Genomic DNA, 14,070 nt, shown 5'->3' with positions numbered 1-14,070 from the left:
TGGTGCCTAAAGGTTTCTGGCCTTCCCAAAAAAATGCCCCCCCTGGGAGCGACCCTTGCCCAAGGGGTCGCTCCCCTTGCGTGAAATTCACGCAAAAAAAAACCTCCCTGGTGTCTAATGGTTTCTGCCCCCCTTGGGGGCAGATTGGCCTCATCAAAATAGGCCAATCTGCCCCCAAGGGGGGCAGAAATGGCCTAAATATAATTTCCCCCCTAGGGGAGCGACCCTTGCCTAAGGGGTCGCTCCCCACCTAAAAAAAAAGAAGAAAACATTACAAAAAGAAAAAAAAAATCCCTGGTGCCTAGAGGTTTCTGCCCCCAGGGGGGGCAGAAAAGGCCTTCCCAAAACAATGCCCCCCCTGGGAGCGACCCTTGCCCAAGGGGTCGCTCCCTTTTGACAATTTCAGTAAAAAAAAAAAAATCTCTGGTGTCTAGTGGGGTTTCAAAAGCCGGATTGCAAGCAATCCGGCTTTTGAAACCCTGTGAGAGACTTCAAAGGGAAGGAAATACATTTCCTTCCCTTTGAATCCCCTCCGGGCCTCCCCCATGGGATTGAAAGAGAAATGCTTTGCATTTCTCTTTCAATCGTGCTGGAAGCAGAGCTTTCTTGCGCGATGGGGGAGACCCTGTGACTAATCAGCACGCACTCGCGCGCTGACGTCACGGAGGGGTTGGGGGGGTCGGGGTGGAAGGGGAAGGGCTTCCCCTTCCATCCCTGACTTGGGGGGGTGGGGGGGAACCCCACAGAGGGAGCGAGAGCGCTCCCTCTGGGCTGTGTGCCGAGGACGTAGTGGTTACGTCCTCGGCACAGCAGCACTGTGCCGAAGGACGTAACCACTACGTCCTCGGCAAAGAAGGGGTTAATAAGTGAAAGACTGGTCCTGAAAGAGCATATATTTTTAATTGTTGTCCCTCGTGAAAGGGCGTGAAGGACGCAGTGTAGTTGTTAGAGTGTGGGTGAGGTACAAGTAGATACATTGTCCTGCAAAGTGTTAAAAGAACCTAAAAGAATGTGAAGCTTTGAAGTTGGTAAGACAAAGGGAGAGGGGCTTAGGGATGCTTAGACCTGTGGGTGGGTGGAGGAGGGATTCTCACAGCAGCTCTAAAATTGTGCTGTTTGTTTGTTTACAAGTAGCAGAAAGGTTAATGTTACAATTTGCCTATTTGTGCATCAGAGAAGAATTTGGGACTGAAATTACCACTTTGGAGCCAGTAGACTTGCTGCTGGAATGGAAGTTAGGACTTTGTAAACACATTAGGAATTAGGGGTTGAGTTGAGTGTATGGATAAAAGAGGATTATGTAGATGGGTGAAATGTAGTTGTGGTTTATGTTCTTTGTGTTGGAAATGGTCCCAAGGATGCTTTCAGTCTCTAGAATGTGTTAAAAAGATGATTTATGAAACTCCGTTATCTTTCCTTAGTGTGCACATTTGGCATGGCAGCGTGCAGTGTATCACACACAACTCTAGTTGTCTGTATCTGCTCCACAATTGTAATGCCAGTGTGGTAAGTGTTGTTCAGAATGACCGCTAAAGAGAGAGGTGTGCTGTTAGTGTGTGTGGCCTAGAGCTGAGTGATAAGTCGTAGTGTTAATAAGCAATAACTATATTTCGTATTTTAACATGGAGCTAGGGTCAAAATGTATGCTCTGATATAGGCAGTGTGTGGCATCTCCTAGTACAAGTAAAGGAATTGTGATCTTTTTGTCTGTTTAAAAAGTAACCTAAAGCATTAGTGTAGGTTTATCATTTCCATTAATTCTTATTATACTGGTGTCACTGCACTTGCTGTTTGAAAATAAAGTTAACTCCAAGTGCGTGTTCTAAGGACAGCTAAGGAAGACGTGGTTTGAGTTGCTTAGAAGAGTAATGATGGTGTTGCCTTTGCTGAACTTGTCCCAGTGTAATTTTCAGACACCAGGACACGTTTAGCAGTGCCTGCACTGTTGTCTGCTGTCATACTAAGCAGCAGCATGCAGGCGGATAGGGTTTTTATTTTAATGTATTTTCACCGCCAGAAGGGCCAAAGATAAAGGCCCAAAGTTAGAGGGGCCATCAGGCCTCCTTTTGTTCCGTTCCAAGTTGGGTGCTGTTTGGAGGCTCATACTTAAATGTGAATGTAAAGGAGAGGAAAGAAAGGCTCACATCTTATCACTTCACAGGTGTCTAAGAGAGGCATGCCTTTGGCTTTAAGTCCCTGTTCATAAGAGAAATGCATGCACTGTAAGCATGTCAGATGTGTTGGTCTGTCCCAGTAGCTACTCATCCCAGTGCAGGGTGTCAGGGCGCCTTACATAACATCCACACTATACATTTACAATTAATCATGTAAGCATATGAATCAATGTACAAGATGTTTGTTGCATAAAACAGTGATGGTTACAAGGTGTAGGAATCATATGTTCTGCATAGCTCACTGTACTATATTAGAAGGATTACAATTTATTAACTGCAAGTAACAAAAGGATCTCTGTGTTAAGAGCAATAGCCCACTTCTCTATCTGCCAAAAATAAAAATCAGTCATCCGCATGTTACATGATGTGGTATATAAGGGTTATGTTACAGCCTCCTAAATAGAGCACAGGAAGGGCACGGGCACGCTCCATGTGGAGACTAATCTGCATTTCTCTTTCCTATAAACACTTTCACTCTGAAGACAGCAAAAGCAAAGTAAACACCAAGTTCTCTTGGAAGATAGAGCTTGACACTTGACCTCTGTCTTTGAATGCACAGCCAATGTGATGAGATAAGTACAAGATTTAAAGGCCTGCGTACAGAAAGTGAGTTTGTGAAAGACTACAGTAACTAAGGTTTAGGCAACAAGAGGCGAAAAACTCAAGCTGGAGAGCCTAAAGCAAATGAAGCTAGCAAGTGGAAAGCAAGAAAATGAGTTATAAACCATAAATCCATTGCTAAGCTGCGGGCATAATGGAACTTTCTGAATGTCCACAAAATTACTTTAGCACACTGGTAGGCTGCGACCTGAAAAAGACATTTAGAGACGATGCTGAGTGACAGATTATCAAGAGCTTATTTTTAATGGGGATGTGCAATATTTTGTGATTTTGAATGTATTTTAAATGGCATGACTATTAGGATATTTTTATTAATGTATATTTTGTATTAAGAAAAATGAAATATTTACATAAAACGTGCTAAAACGTTTTCTGTTTTTTTTAAAGCATATTTTTGTAGTATACTGAAAGGAGATTATCAAATATGAAGCACAAAGTCTATATGAGTTTTGTTTAGCCACAAAGTTGAAAACGTAGTGCTTTTTTTTGTGCCGGATATAATTTTTGCCATTGAGGTGGTTTGTGTTACTTTCTATTATTTACAAGACTACAAAGTATTACAATTGGTTCATTAGAAAAACACTGCATAACATGCATTATTACAATATTGGGTTCTAGAAGGATGCATTCAGTCTCTAGAATGTGTTAAAAATAGAATTTATGAAACTCTATGATCTTTTCTTAGTGTACACATTTGGCATGGCAGTGTGCAGTGTATCGCACCCAACTCTCGTTGTCTGACGTGTTGAGAACATTGAGATGTAAAACATTTTTTGGTTCCAGCCATTTGCAATTTTATATTATTTTGGCTATGTCTGCAGCTTCTATGATTTTGTCAATGAGCTGTTGTTTAAGACATTCATAATGAGTTAGAGAATACCGCTTAGCTATATATTGGCCATGCAAGAGTGTAATCTGTACTTTAAGGTAGAGAAGTAAGTGGACATTGAGGAGATGGGAGCAGGTCACATTTTGTACTACAGAGCATCAAGGAATCAATGATCCTTTGACTTTGGTCCAGCAGTATTCCCATATACCGGAACACTAATAGTTCTGACACTTACGGTATTATTGAACCAGTAGACTAACAAACTTGGGGCACTAGAAATGGTCAGGTGTGATGGCGCAAGGAGGGATGAATTGGCAGGAAAAGCTGGCAGCGCTGCAAAGGCGCTCTCCAACCGGAGAGAATACTACAGAGGGGAATAATAACAGAAGTTGCCTCATCAGTGATGAGGATAACGCATTGTCGTCAAAAAGAGAGAATGACTTGATGGTAGTGATGAAAAGAGTCTTTTGGTTCACCAGCGTTAAAAGGAAAATGGAAAACATGAGGATAGAATGTGCCAAATGGATATATAGGCAACAGATGTGATCATAGCGTGGCTCGCATTTGTTGTGGGAAGGTAAAAGGGGGTCAGGAACAGAATATAAACATTGAGAACCTAAGTGCCAACTCCCAGGATCCCAGTAAAGCAGAAAGAAAGCCTGATGTGGAAGCCCTACTTAAATATTTGTATAATAACCTGAGTATCCTTCTAGATATCTCTCTTTAGGGCATGAGAAATGAATGATCTCCGGGTGCAGTAGTAGATGCAGGAAAAAAACTGAGGGGCTGGGATGGGTAGATGACTTGGAAGTAATCAAAGTTTTCTCTAACCGGTCTGCCTCACATGAGTGAGAAGAAAGCCACATAAAGCCCTATGCAGTAACTGAGAGCTGTGGCCATGAGGGAACAGAGTATAACCTGATGGTGGCAAGAACAGAGTGTAACAAAAGAATTGCTGTCTGAAAGAGACACTGGGAGAAGAGGTATCTTTTGCAGAATAACGTTGAAAAAACTTGATATGTCATCCTTGGTGACGAGCAGAAATAGGTTGGGTTTCATTTCTGACTCACTCCCAAGACTTGATTCAAGGGATTTCCTCTATATAGTGTTTGTCCTACCCAAAGAGCATTTGGGTCTCACCATGTTTTTATTGTATTACCCAATGTATCATTCCATTCCATGGCTGATGTCAAACATTTCATTTCAAACAGGAAATTCTGTTTTCTCCCTTTCTCTATTTCTGCACCTCCCCTGCTTTTCTGCCACCACCTATTCTGATGGCCCTCCCTGCAACCACACCTGCTTACGGCCTGAACATCTTGAAACTTTGATACCCTCACCGTTGAGCACGAAAGCGAGACATTGCAATACCAGCTTTGAAATGTTGTTCACCTGTAAAGAAGGAAATTCATTTTTTTGCCTTTGAGTTCCCCAAGGGAAGTTGAAAAGAAGACTGCAAATAAAATACCAAACTCTGCAGACCCATTATGACACCTTAATGCACCTTGTAGGAAAGGCTTGACACGCCCATGCTCTAAAGCGATTAGTTGTTAGGAAGTTCCAGTTGCTGCTTACTGTTTTCTCATTGCAAAATGTATCTGTTTGTTTCCAGAGACATCACTCCCTTGCTGAAAGACCCATCTGCCTTCTGTACTGCAATGGATCTGATGGAGGCACATGTGAGGAAATGTTTCCCACGGGTTGATGTGATTGCAGGTGAGATATCAGGGGTCTTACTGTATAAACAAGGCATTCCTGTGAAGTCTTTGTGGTCCATACAGAGTATGGAAGACCTGGATTGATGAGAAAACGTCTTCCTTCTTGCTATTTATACAGATAGAACCATTGCACAGTCTTGAGTAACTCAAGTAGGGCACAGAATGGCTCCCATGTTTTCACATGGAAGGAAACTAGCATAGTGGGACAAGTTACGCGGTTCGGGCGACCAGGCTTTGATGTATTTTTGAAACCATGGCTAATGGTATTAAACTAATGTGAGGGCAGCATTGTCAGGTCTTCCCAGCTCCTACTCTCCGAAAACTATCCTCTTCATACTCTCTTGCAGTATTTTGCCCACTCCTGAGTTAGTCACTAATACTTTCCAACCTTGGATGGAATCTGGTTACTATCATTAGGCTTCTCATCACCACTCCTTGATTAATACTTTGAAGACTTGAGTTTCCTACTCTCATTGATCATTCCTTTAGACGAGGGTAAGATAAACAAAGGGATAGCTTTTCTCACTGATGAAATAAGTCTGAATTATATGCTAATGCGACTCTCCCACGTTTCGCCTTCATTCCATGGTCAATCTTGGCTATTGGATTGCTGCAGCATTATTTGAGAACACCTTAAAACACTGTGCAAGACACCTAAATACTACCAGTTTACAGCACATTAGAAAACAAAAGCTTTACCTACCATTCCGGACAAACTGGGCAGTAACTTACTTTACCATCAAGAAAGTGTTCCATGCCTCTTTCAGGCTAGGAAAAGTGCTATATAAATCCCTCTGAGGTTAAGGACTACACAGTCTTTTCAAAGTGCAGGCAGCATTTTTATGATTTCTGCTCAAGCTATTAACCGGGGATATGCTCAAACCATGCATGAGCCAAATGTGAGAATTTAATCTGTGATTGATGTAGGCATTTCACTTTACAGTACTTCCTTGGGTTCTTCAAAAGTATGTATGCCTCCAAGAATTCATTTTGTGCCACAGCTTTTATTCAAGTTCTAAGAAGTGTGGGACCCACACCTTAAAGATTAACAAGCTTCATTAGTATGAAGTTCAAACCTATAGTTGATGCTGCTCTCCTTCATTGAAAGGTATACAGCTGTTGCCAGAGTCCAGTTTTGAATAAAAGTGAAATATGAATAGTTGTTTCAGAGAACTCTTGATTAAACGACTACCATTGAAAAGTAGCATGAAGTGATAGGGTCTTTCCTTTACTACACATTAATTAATCCTTTCCACTGTCAACTGAATGGAAATTGCACAACAGCAGTTACCGGGGAACAAAGCTGCTTAAAAGGAAGGTGGTGGAGCCCATGGTGGTTATATGGAAGGGCTTTGTGTTGGTGTGCGCGCTGATATAAGACTTTTGGGCATTGACTTCCTCCTGACGCTGACGTGTGATGTGCTCAGAGTGCATACACGTGCCCGCCTGCTCCTGTTTTGTCTGCTTTGCACCGCTGGCTCACTGAACTGTGGTTGAGCCTGAGCGGCTTGGAGAGGATGGACGCCACAGAGTAAAACATTGTAGGGCTACACTGACCGGGAAGCATGATCTGTGGTTACGCCACCGTTGTTGTGGAGAGTCAGAGTCGTGACTCTCGATGATGAGTTGCGCTTTGTAAACCCATTACCAGGAGCAGCTGCGCATCTGTTTGCGGGAGAAGCACCTGTGACTATTTTGGCTTCTAGGCAGCGCTTGTGTGTATTTAGCCAGTGCAGTTAAACTGTTGTCTCAGGTTTCTCAGAACTTCATCATCGTTCAGACAAGGTAAGTGGAGTGGAGTGGACTTGTGGCTTTGTGCGGCCTGATAAGCTCATTTTGTTTTTATCTTAGTCCAGATCTTATAGCAACAAATTAATAAGGTCCCCCCCAGACATCCACTGGGTTTGTGTTAGGATGCCTCCTCAAAAGAAAAGAGATGCAAAGCTCCAGTCTTCAGCTAAGAACACAAAAGAAGCGTGGGACTTGATGGGACTTGCAACAGCTACAAGGGACTCTTATGGACTGAGAGGACTCCACCTATGGAAGGGGAGCACGTAAGTCAACTTTAAACAGATCGATCCCAAGGAAACAGCAACATGCAGTCTTCAGCAGAGACCTTTGTTGTCCCAATCAAGGATGGTTATGTGGAAACATTTAAGAATATTGTTCCTCAGGAATTATCGGTCCTGTGCCTCCCCCATTATTAGATTATCTGGAGTCCTTGGATTCCCAGGAAATAGAAGCCTTTGATATGGTCAAGGATATTGAAAAAATCCTCCCTGGCTATCTTCTCCTCTTTGCTTGTTCTGTCCCTCCGAACTAAGCTTTGTGGACTTTGAGGAGGGGCCGTGCGTTATGGGTGGGGAACGGAGGGAGTGGGAGGAGTACAGAGATGCCAGAAGTCAGTATGTCTAAGAAATTACTGCTTCCATGATTGATCAGGCAAGGGTTGTAGGAAGATCGGTTTTGGTTGCAGTAATCTTCCCACTTTTTGCATGGTATTTTATGCAACTTTGACTAAAGTGCACTGGGTTCCTGCTAACGAGGTCACCAGTGCCGGTGTTCCTTCCCCAAAAACAAGACAACTGGTCACTTGATCCCCAAATGACCAGGCCTTTAGCACCTCTGAGTCCCTAGTATGCGGTACCTCTGGTACCTAGGACATTGGTACTAGAGAGGTTCTCCTAAGAGCTGCAGCATAGCTGGTGCCACTTTTAGGGACCCAGCACCAAACTCAACAGACTGCCGGTGCAGGCTGCGTGACAAGGTGTTCCAAAAAATGAAAACATGACATAACAAACACTTGTGTGCCATGTCCCCTAACACAGCCTGTAATATTTGTAAGTCACCCTTACAGCAGGCCTTACAGACCTAAGGCAGGGTGCATTACATTACAGGTGAGGATAGATCTGCATTGGCAGATATGCCCCTGCTATGTCTTTGTCGATTGGTAGACATAGTAAGTGATCAGGGAAGCCATTCTAAGGGCATGTGCTGGACACTGGTCAATACGAGCTCCCCAGCCACATAGCTTCACTGGAACTAGGGATGTTTGGTATCAAACATCTCGCATTAATAAATCCTCACTGATTCCAGTGATGTATTTATTAATACATGCACCCAGAGGGTACCTTAGAGGTGCCCCCTGAAAAACCTACCAACTGCTGGTGTGTTGACTGACTGGTTTCCACCAGTCTGCCACCAACAGACATATTTCTGATCCTCAATGGTGAGTTCCTTTGCTGTTGGGTGATCAGGAATGAAGGCTGCTCTGGCAGGGTGTTGCACACCCTTCCCAACAGGATAACCTACAAATCTGCATTCCAGGGCATGGGGCTTCGAAGAGCCCACTGCCTTTGGTATGTAGATCTGGCTTTCCTCAGAGTCGAGGAGATGCCGACTCCACTTCACAACCCCTTTGGCGAGGGCACATTTGGCACCTGGACAATCGAGAAAATTAGCTATGCAGGAGGCAAGTTGCCCTTGCAGACTGGGCACACCTCTAGGGTGACCAGCCTGAAGTGAACGCAAAATTAGGAATTCTACCACCTTGTGTGTGGTGGAATTACAAATTCTGGGACAGGGTGATGCCCACCCCCCAAAGGAAGTTGTCATCTAGGGGGTGTAGTGATCCCATGGATAAGTAGCCCTTTGGCTACTATCTCTCACTCCCCTTATCACCCCTAAATTAAGTATTTCGGGGACTCCCTAATAGGACTTCAGATTTCGTCGGACACAAATGAAGGAGTGGACAAAGAAGACTGATGAACCAAGAAGCACGACTGACTTGGCGCCAAGCCTGCCTGCTGCACGGACTCTCGTAGAGAGACAGACTCTTCCTGGCACTGTGGAGACTCCAAGAAACTGCCAGTGCTTCACCAATTACCGGAAGAATGTCCACCGTAGCAGAGGAGCTGCTTCCCTGCATCTGCAGACTCTGCTTGTAAAGTTTGGCACTCTGCCCCATTGGTCATCGGGCCCTCCGAGGGATAAGCGAGCCAGGAGAAGACTGTGACGCTGACCACTATACCTGTACCTGAGGTACTGGATCCATTACTGCAACCAAGGCTGCTTGTTGGTCCAATCCGGACTCCAACAGCACTAAAGCAGACCTACCGTTGATGACTATTGATAGTTCACTGTCTAACCCCTCTCCGATACTGGATGTGCTGTTATTAATGCAAAAGACCATGCAAGGTTTATTGGACTTATCCCTCTCTACTACTGAGACTCTAAGAGCAGAAGCCTCCATCTATAAGGAGATCCTTTGCAAGCTAAAAATCAATTAACTTTTATATCCTTCCCTCATTAGACCAGTGCTTTCTCCAATTCCTACACCTGGTGAGGTGGCGTCGGTGGGGGGAGAATCCCTTCTCTGTATGTCTCAAAAAGACCAACGCTGATGAAAAGATAGTATCATGGATCGTTCGAGAACTGCCAGCTTTGCTGTTGGAAGGGAAGTCATGTGTATAAGTTTGAGAATTTTGCAGGAGGGCAGGAATTTGTGTTCTGCAAAGGTGTTGGATAAATCCCCAAAATTAGTGGACAAGAAAGAAAGATGTTGAAGAAGAGGGGGAAGGGTTCTAGGGAAGGGAATAAGGTGCTGATAGGTAAGGCTCCTGACCCAATGAGGTTGTGCCCCAAGTGTATGGGCAATAACTGTAGTTGAAAATGTATCAGCAAGGGTAGTGGGAAGTTAAGTCGGTGGGACCTGTTGAAACCATTCTTTGGGCAGGGTAGAGCGCTCAAAGCACATGAGTCCTCTTGATATTACGACAGATAGTCAAGCTGATTGTGTTTCATACCAGGTACTGATACAATCCTCTTATAGGGCCCCTAGAGCAAAACGTGTATATGGATGTCATGCGCAAGGGAAAGAAAGCATATAAAAGGAAGCCTCTGGAACAGGTCTAATTTATTAAAAGTGTTTGCTTTGTATAAGCCACTTGAAGAGGTCTTGTCTAGAGGGATAGATTAAGTGGCTTTTAGGGATTTCTCAATGGGAAGGGAAATTACGAAAGTTAGCTTTACCTCTCCAGTATTTGTTTATTTAGTAGCAGAAGCCAATGATGCCAGATGGAGAGGTTTTGACCTTCCAGCCTAGGATGCCATTATTAGCAAACCGTGCTGGCCTTAATTTGCAACAAGTACATTCGGTAAAATGAGCAGAAGGCTTCTCGCCCCTCCTCGTTTAGTGGGCTATAAGCATGGCAGTAGGTAACAGTACCAGCCTACTTAAGAGATAGAGTGGTGGACTCTATCCTGCTCTTCGGTAGATTTGTGCGTCTCAGAGTCGATCTGGAGAGCGTCTCCTCCTGGAGGGGAAGGAAGCAGGTGGACTAGGTTGATGGCCATCCTGGATGTTTTCTCACAGGAACGTTCATGATTTGGAACATTTATTTAGTACAACACATTGTACAAAAGTCTGGGAGGAGAATATGATTACATGTTATCTGGACATCTGGGTGGCGGGAGAGCTGACATTTAAGTGGATTAAGGCAGTTTGTAAAGCAGTCAACGAAAGCAGGGTCAGGGCATCTAAAAGGAGGACTGTTGACATTGATACATTTAGTCGAAACCAAAGGGGCAAATATCATCCAGACAAGATTTGACTGTCTTTTGGGTTGGGCGGGGGTGGGGGTTAGGGAGGGGAGGAGGGTTCACTGTTCGAATAGCCATGTCTTGAGGTTTTTTCTGAAAAACTGGAGGTTTGGGGTTTTGCGAAGGTTGGTGGGGAGGAAGTTACAGGTCTTGGGGGTGAGGTAGGAGAAGGACCTGCCTCCGGTGGTGGTGCGTTGGATGCGGGGAATTGTGGCTAGTGCGAGGTCTGCGGATCAGAGGTGGCGTGTGGAAGTTTACTCTTTCGTTGAGGTAGGCTGGTGTTGTGGAGGGATTTTTGTCCGTGGATGAGGATCTTGAAGGTGATCCTCTTGTCTATGGGGAGCCAGTGAAGGGATTTGAGGTTTGGTGTGATGTTCGTGGCTGGGGAGGTTCAGGATGAGGCGTGCAGCTGTGTTCTGGATTCTCTGGAGTTTGCATTTGAGTTTGAGTGTGGTGCCAGCGTAGAGGGGGTTACCGTAGTCTAGCCTGCTGCTGATGAGTGCGTGGGTGACAGTCTTCGTGGTCTCTGTGGGAATCCATTTGAAGTTTTTTTTTCAGCGTGCGGAGTGTGTGGAAACAGGAGGAGGTGACTGCGTTGATTTGTTGGGTCATGGAGAGGGAGGTGTCTAGGATGATGCTGAGGTTGTGTGCGTGGTTTGCGGGGGTGGGTGCGGGGCCTAGGGTGGTGGACCACCTGGAGTCGTCCCATATGGTTTTGTTGGGGCCAAAGATGATGATTTCTGTTTTGTTGGAGTTGAGCTCGAGGTGATTTGTTGTCATCCAGGTTGTGTCGAGGAGTGCCACGTGGAGGTTGGTTTTGGTGGGGTTGCGGGTGAGGGAGATAATGAGTTGGGTGTCGTCTGCGTAGGAGAGGATGGTGATGCCGTGCGGTCGGAGGATGTTGGCGAGAGGGGTCATGTAAATGTTGAAGAGAGTGGGGCTGAGGGAGGACCCTTGGGACTCCGCAGATGATTTTGGTAGCAGTGGAGTGGAAGGCAGACTTTTTGGGTTCTATCGGTGAGGAATGTGGTGAGCCAGTCTAGGGCTTTGTGTCGAATTCCTGTGTTGTGGAGGCGTGTGCCGAGTGTGTGGTGGCAGACAGTATCAAAGGCATCGGAGAGGTCTAGGAGGATGATTGCGACTGTCTCACCTTGTCGACTCTGGTTCTGATGTCATCGGTACATGTGATGAGGGCGGTTTCTGTGCTGTGGTTCTTACGGAACCCGGATTGAGAGGGGTTGAGTGTGTTGTTTTCCTCAAGGAAGTGGGATAGGCGGGTGTTGACTAGTTTCTCTGCGACCTTGGCGGGGAAAGGGAGGAGAGAGATGGGGCGGTAGTATCAGGATTGATGGCAGATATATTGGTTAATTTCAGGAAATTAAATATTTTGGGCTTTGGTTTGGGGGTGGTAGCTGGGCATTCATTTTGTTAGATTGCTATTCTGAGACTATTTGAGGAGATTAAAGAACCTGGGCTTTGAGGGGAGCTGGGTATTAATGTGTTGGATTGGTATTTTGAAACTATCGTAGAGGGAGTCAAATGTTTGACCCCAATAGTCAGGCAATGTAATCTTGAGGTATTAAAAGAGAGCCCATGTTGGACACCCAGCCCTGTTTGATAAAGAATGCTTAGGTTTAGGGAAATGTCGGAGAAAAGCTAGACCATTGATGAGTCTCCTGGAGGGTTCTAGGAAAAAAGAAAGGTTCAATTCCCTAAAAAAGAATATGCATCATTGATGAGAAGAAAGAAACATGATTACAACCAGGCAAATTGGGACTTGATGATCCAAACCCTCCTGGCTAAAGATATTCATAAGGTTTGGAAGTTAGTCCAGCGTGGTTGCAATTAGTCAAAGAAACTAGAAAGGTGTGTGGTGCTGGAAAATGCTCGAGTTGCATACCTAAGTGATATCTGTATGACCAGAGAGGTTTCTGAGAGAGGAAGGTGGCCCAATCTGGGGGAGGATTTATTGAGGCTCTTTCCAGAAGTATCCTCATTGAAACTGATACTCTCCTTAAAACTATGGCAACAGGTCTGGGTAATTTACTTGCCAATGTTAAAAACAAAAATCTAACTCTAAGTGGTGGGCTTTGGTTTTTTTTTTTTTTTTTTTTTTTTTAAATCCTCTGAAGTCTTTGTACAAGGATGAGTATTTTTCTTCCTAGTTGGAAGGGTGCAATAATTACTCCTATTCACACAAAAAAGGATTTGGATGACCCAAGTAACTATCATTTGATAAGTTTGTTTGAAGGTCGTAGCTAAATTGTATTCCAAGGTGATCTTACAGTCCCTGAAAGATTGGATAGAGACCAGTAACTTCGACCGTATGGAACATTGAGGTTTTAAACAAGGTTAGTTTACAGTAGACCATTGCTCTAGTTTGTCAGCTCATGGGCAGAAGGCAGTGAGAACAAGTGAATCTTTTTTGTTGCTTTTAGCTCCGCCTTTCACCTTGCGGACCATACTATTCTGTGGGATAAGCTCCAACATCTGGCTATTCCCAGCAGCTTACTTGTGATCCTCCAGGAATTGTACTAGCAGACCTGGGCTCAGGAAGAACTAGATTTAGATGGGACCCTTTCTACAAGAATCCTGCTGAGTAATGGGCTAAAGCAGGGATGTATTCTGGCACCCATATTGTTCTCACTATACCTTGCAGATCTGCCCCGTGCCCTTGATGATAATTTTTTTTATGAAAATGGCTGGCTGGCCTACCTCGTTCCTCTATGCGGATGCCTTGTCCATTTTAGATCTGACACAAGTGGGCCTCCAGACTGAGCTGGAAAGGTTTAACTTGTATTGTGTGGCTAAAAAATTAAAGGCTTTTCTGGAGAAAACAAAAATTATTAATTTTGGTTTAAAAAAAAAAAAATACAAGTGAGTGATAGGCAACGAGACAGAAGAGGTGGTAACCACTTACAAATACTTAGGAATGATGTTCAATAATAAATTACATTGGGCCTTGCATAAAGAAACTGTGGAGGCTTGTGCACTCTCCACTGTAGGAGGTCTAGTAAAATTTAAAAACACATTTGGAGGACCATCCTTGTCCCCGGTATTTTCTGTAGTACCTGCTTATGATACTATGGTGCCAGCACAATGCTTACATGTGGCTGAACTTCTGACC

The 14,070-nt window shown here is 44.4% G+C and overlaps 1 protein-coding gene across 1 annotated transcript in view; it reads left to right on the top strand.

The window, feature by feature from the left end:
* The window catches only part of APRT (adenine phosphoribosyltransferase), a 55,868-nt gene that overhangs the window by 18,245 nt on the left and 23,553 nt on the right, over positions 1-14,070 (top strand). Inside the window, exon 3 of the mRNA XM_069217039.1 lies at positions 5,237-5,340. Within this exon, the coding sequence (XP_069073140.1) occupies positions 5,237-5,340 (104 nt within the window). The remainder of the gene's footprint in view (positions 1-5,236; positions 5,341-14,070) is intronic.

Source organism: Pleurodeles waltl, chromosome 12 (genome assembly GCF_031143425.1).
Source record: "Pleurodeles waltl isolate 20211129_DDA chromosome 12, aPleWal1.hap1.20221129, whole genome shotgun sequence".
NCBI lineage: Eukaryota > Metazoa > Chordata > Amphibia > Caudata > Salamandridae > Pleurodeles > Pleurodeles waltl.
The sequence above is the reverse complement of the archived record's forward strand: the minus strand, read 5'-3'. Positions and strand labels throughout refer to the sequence as shown.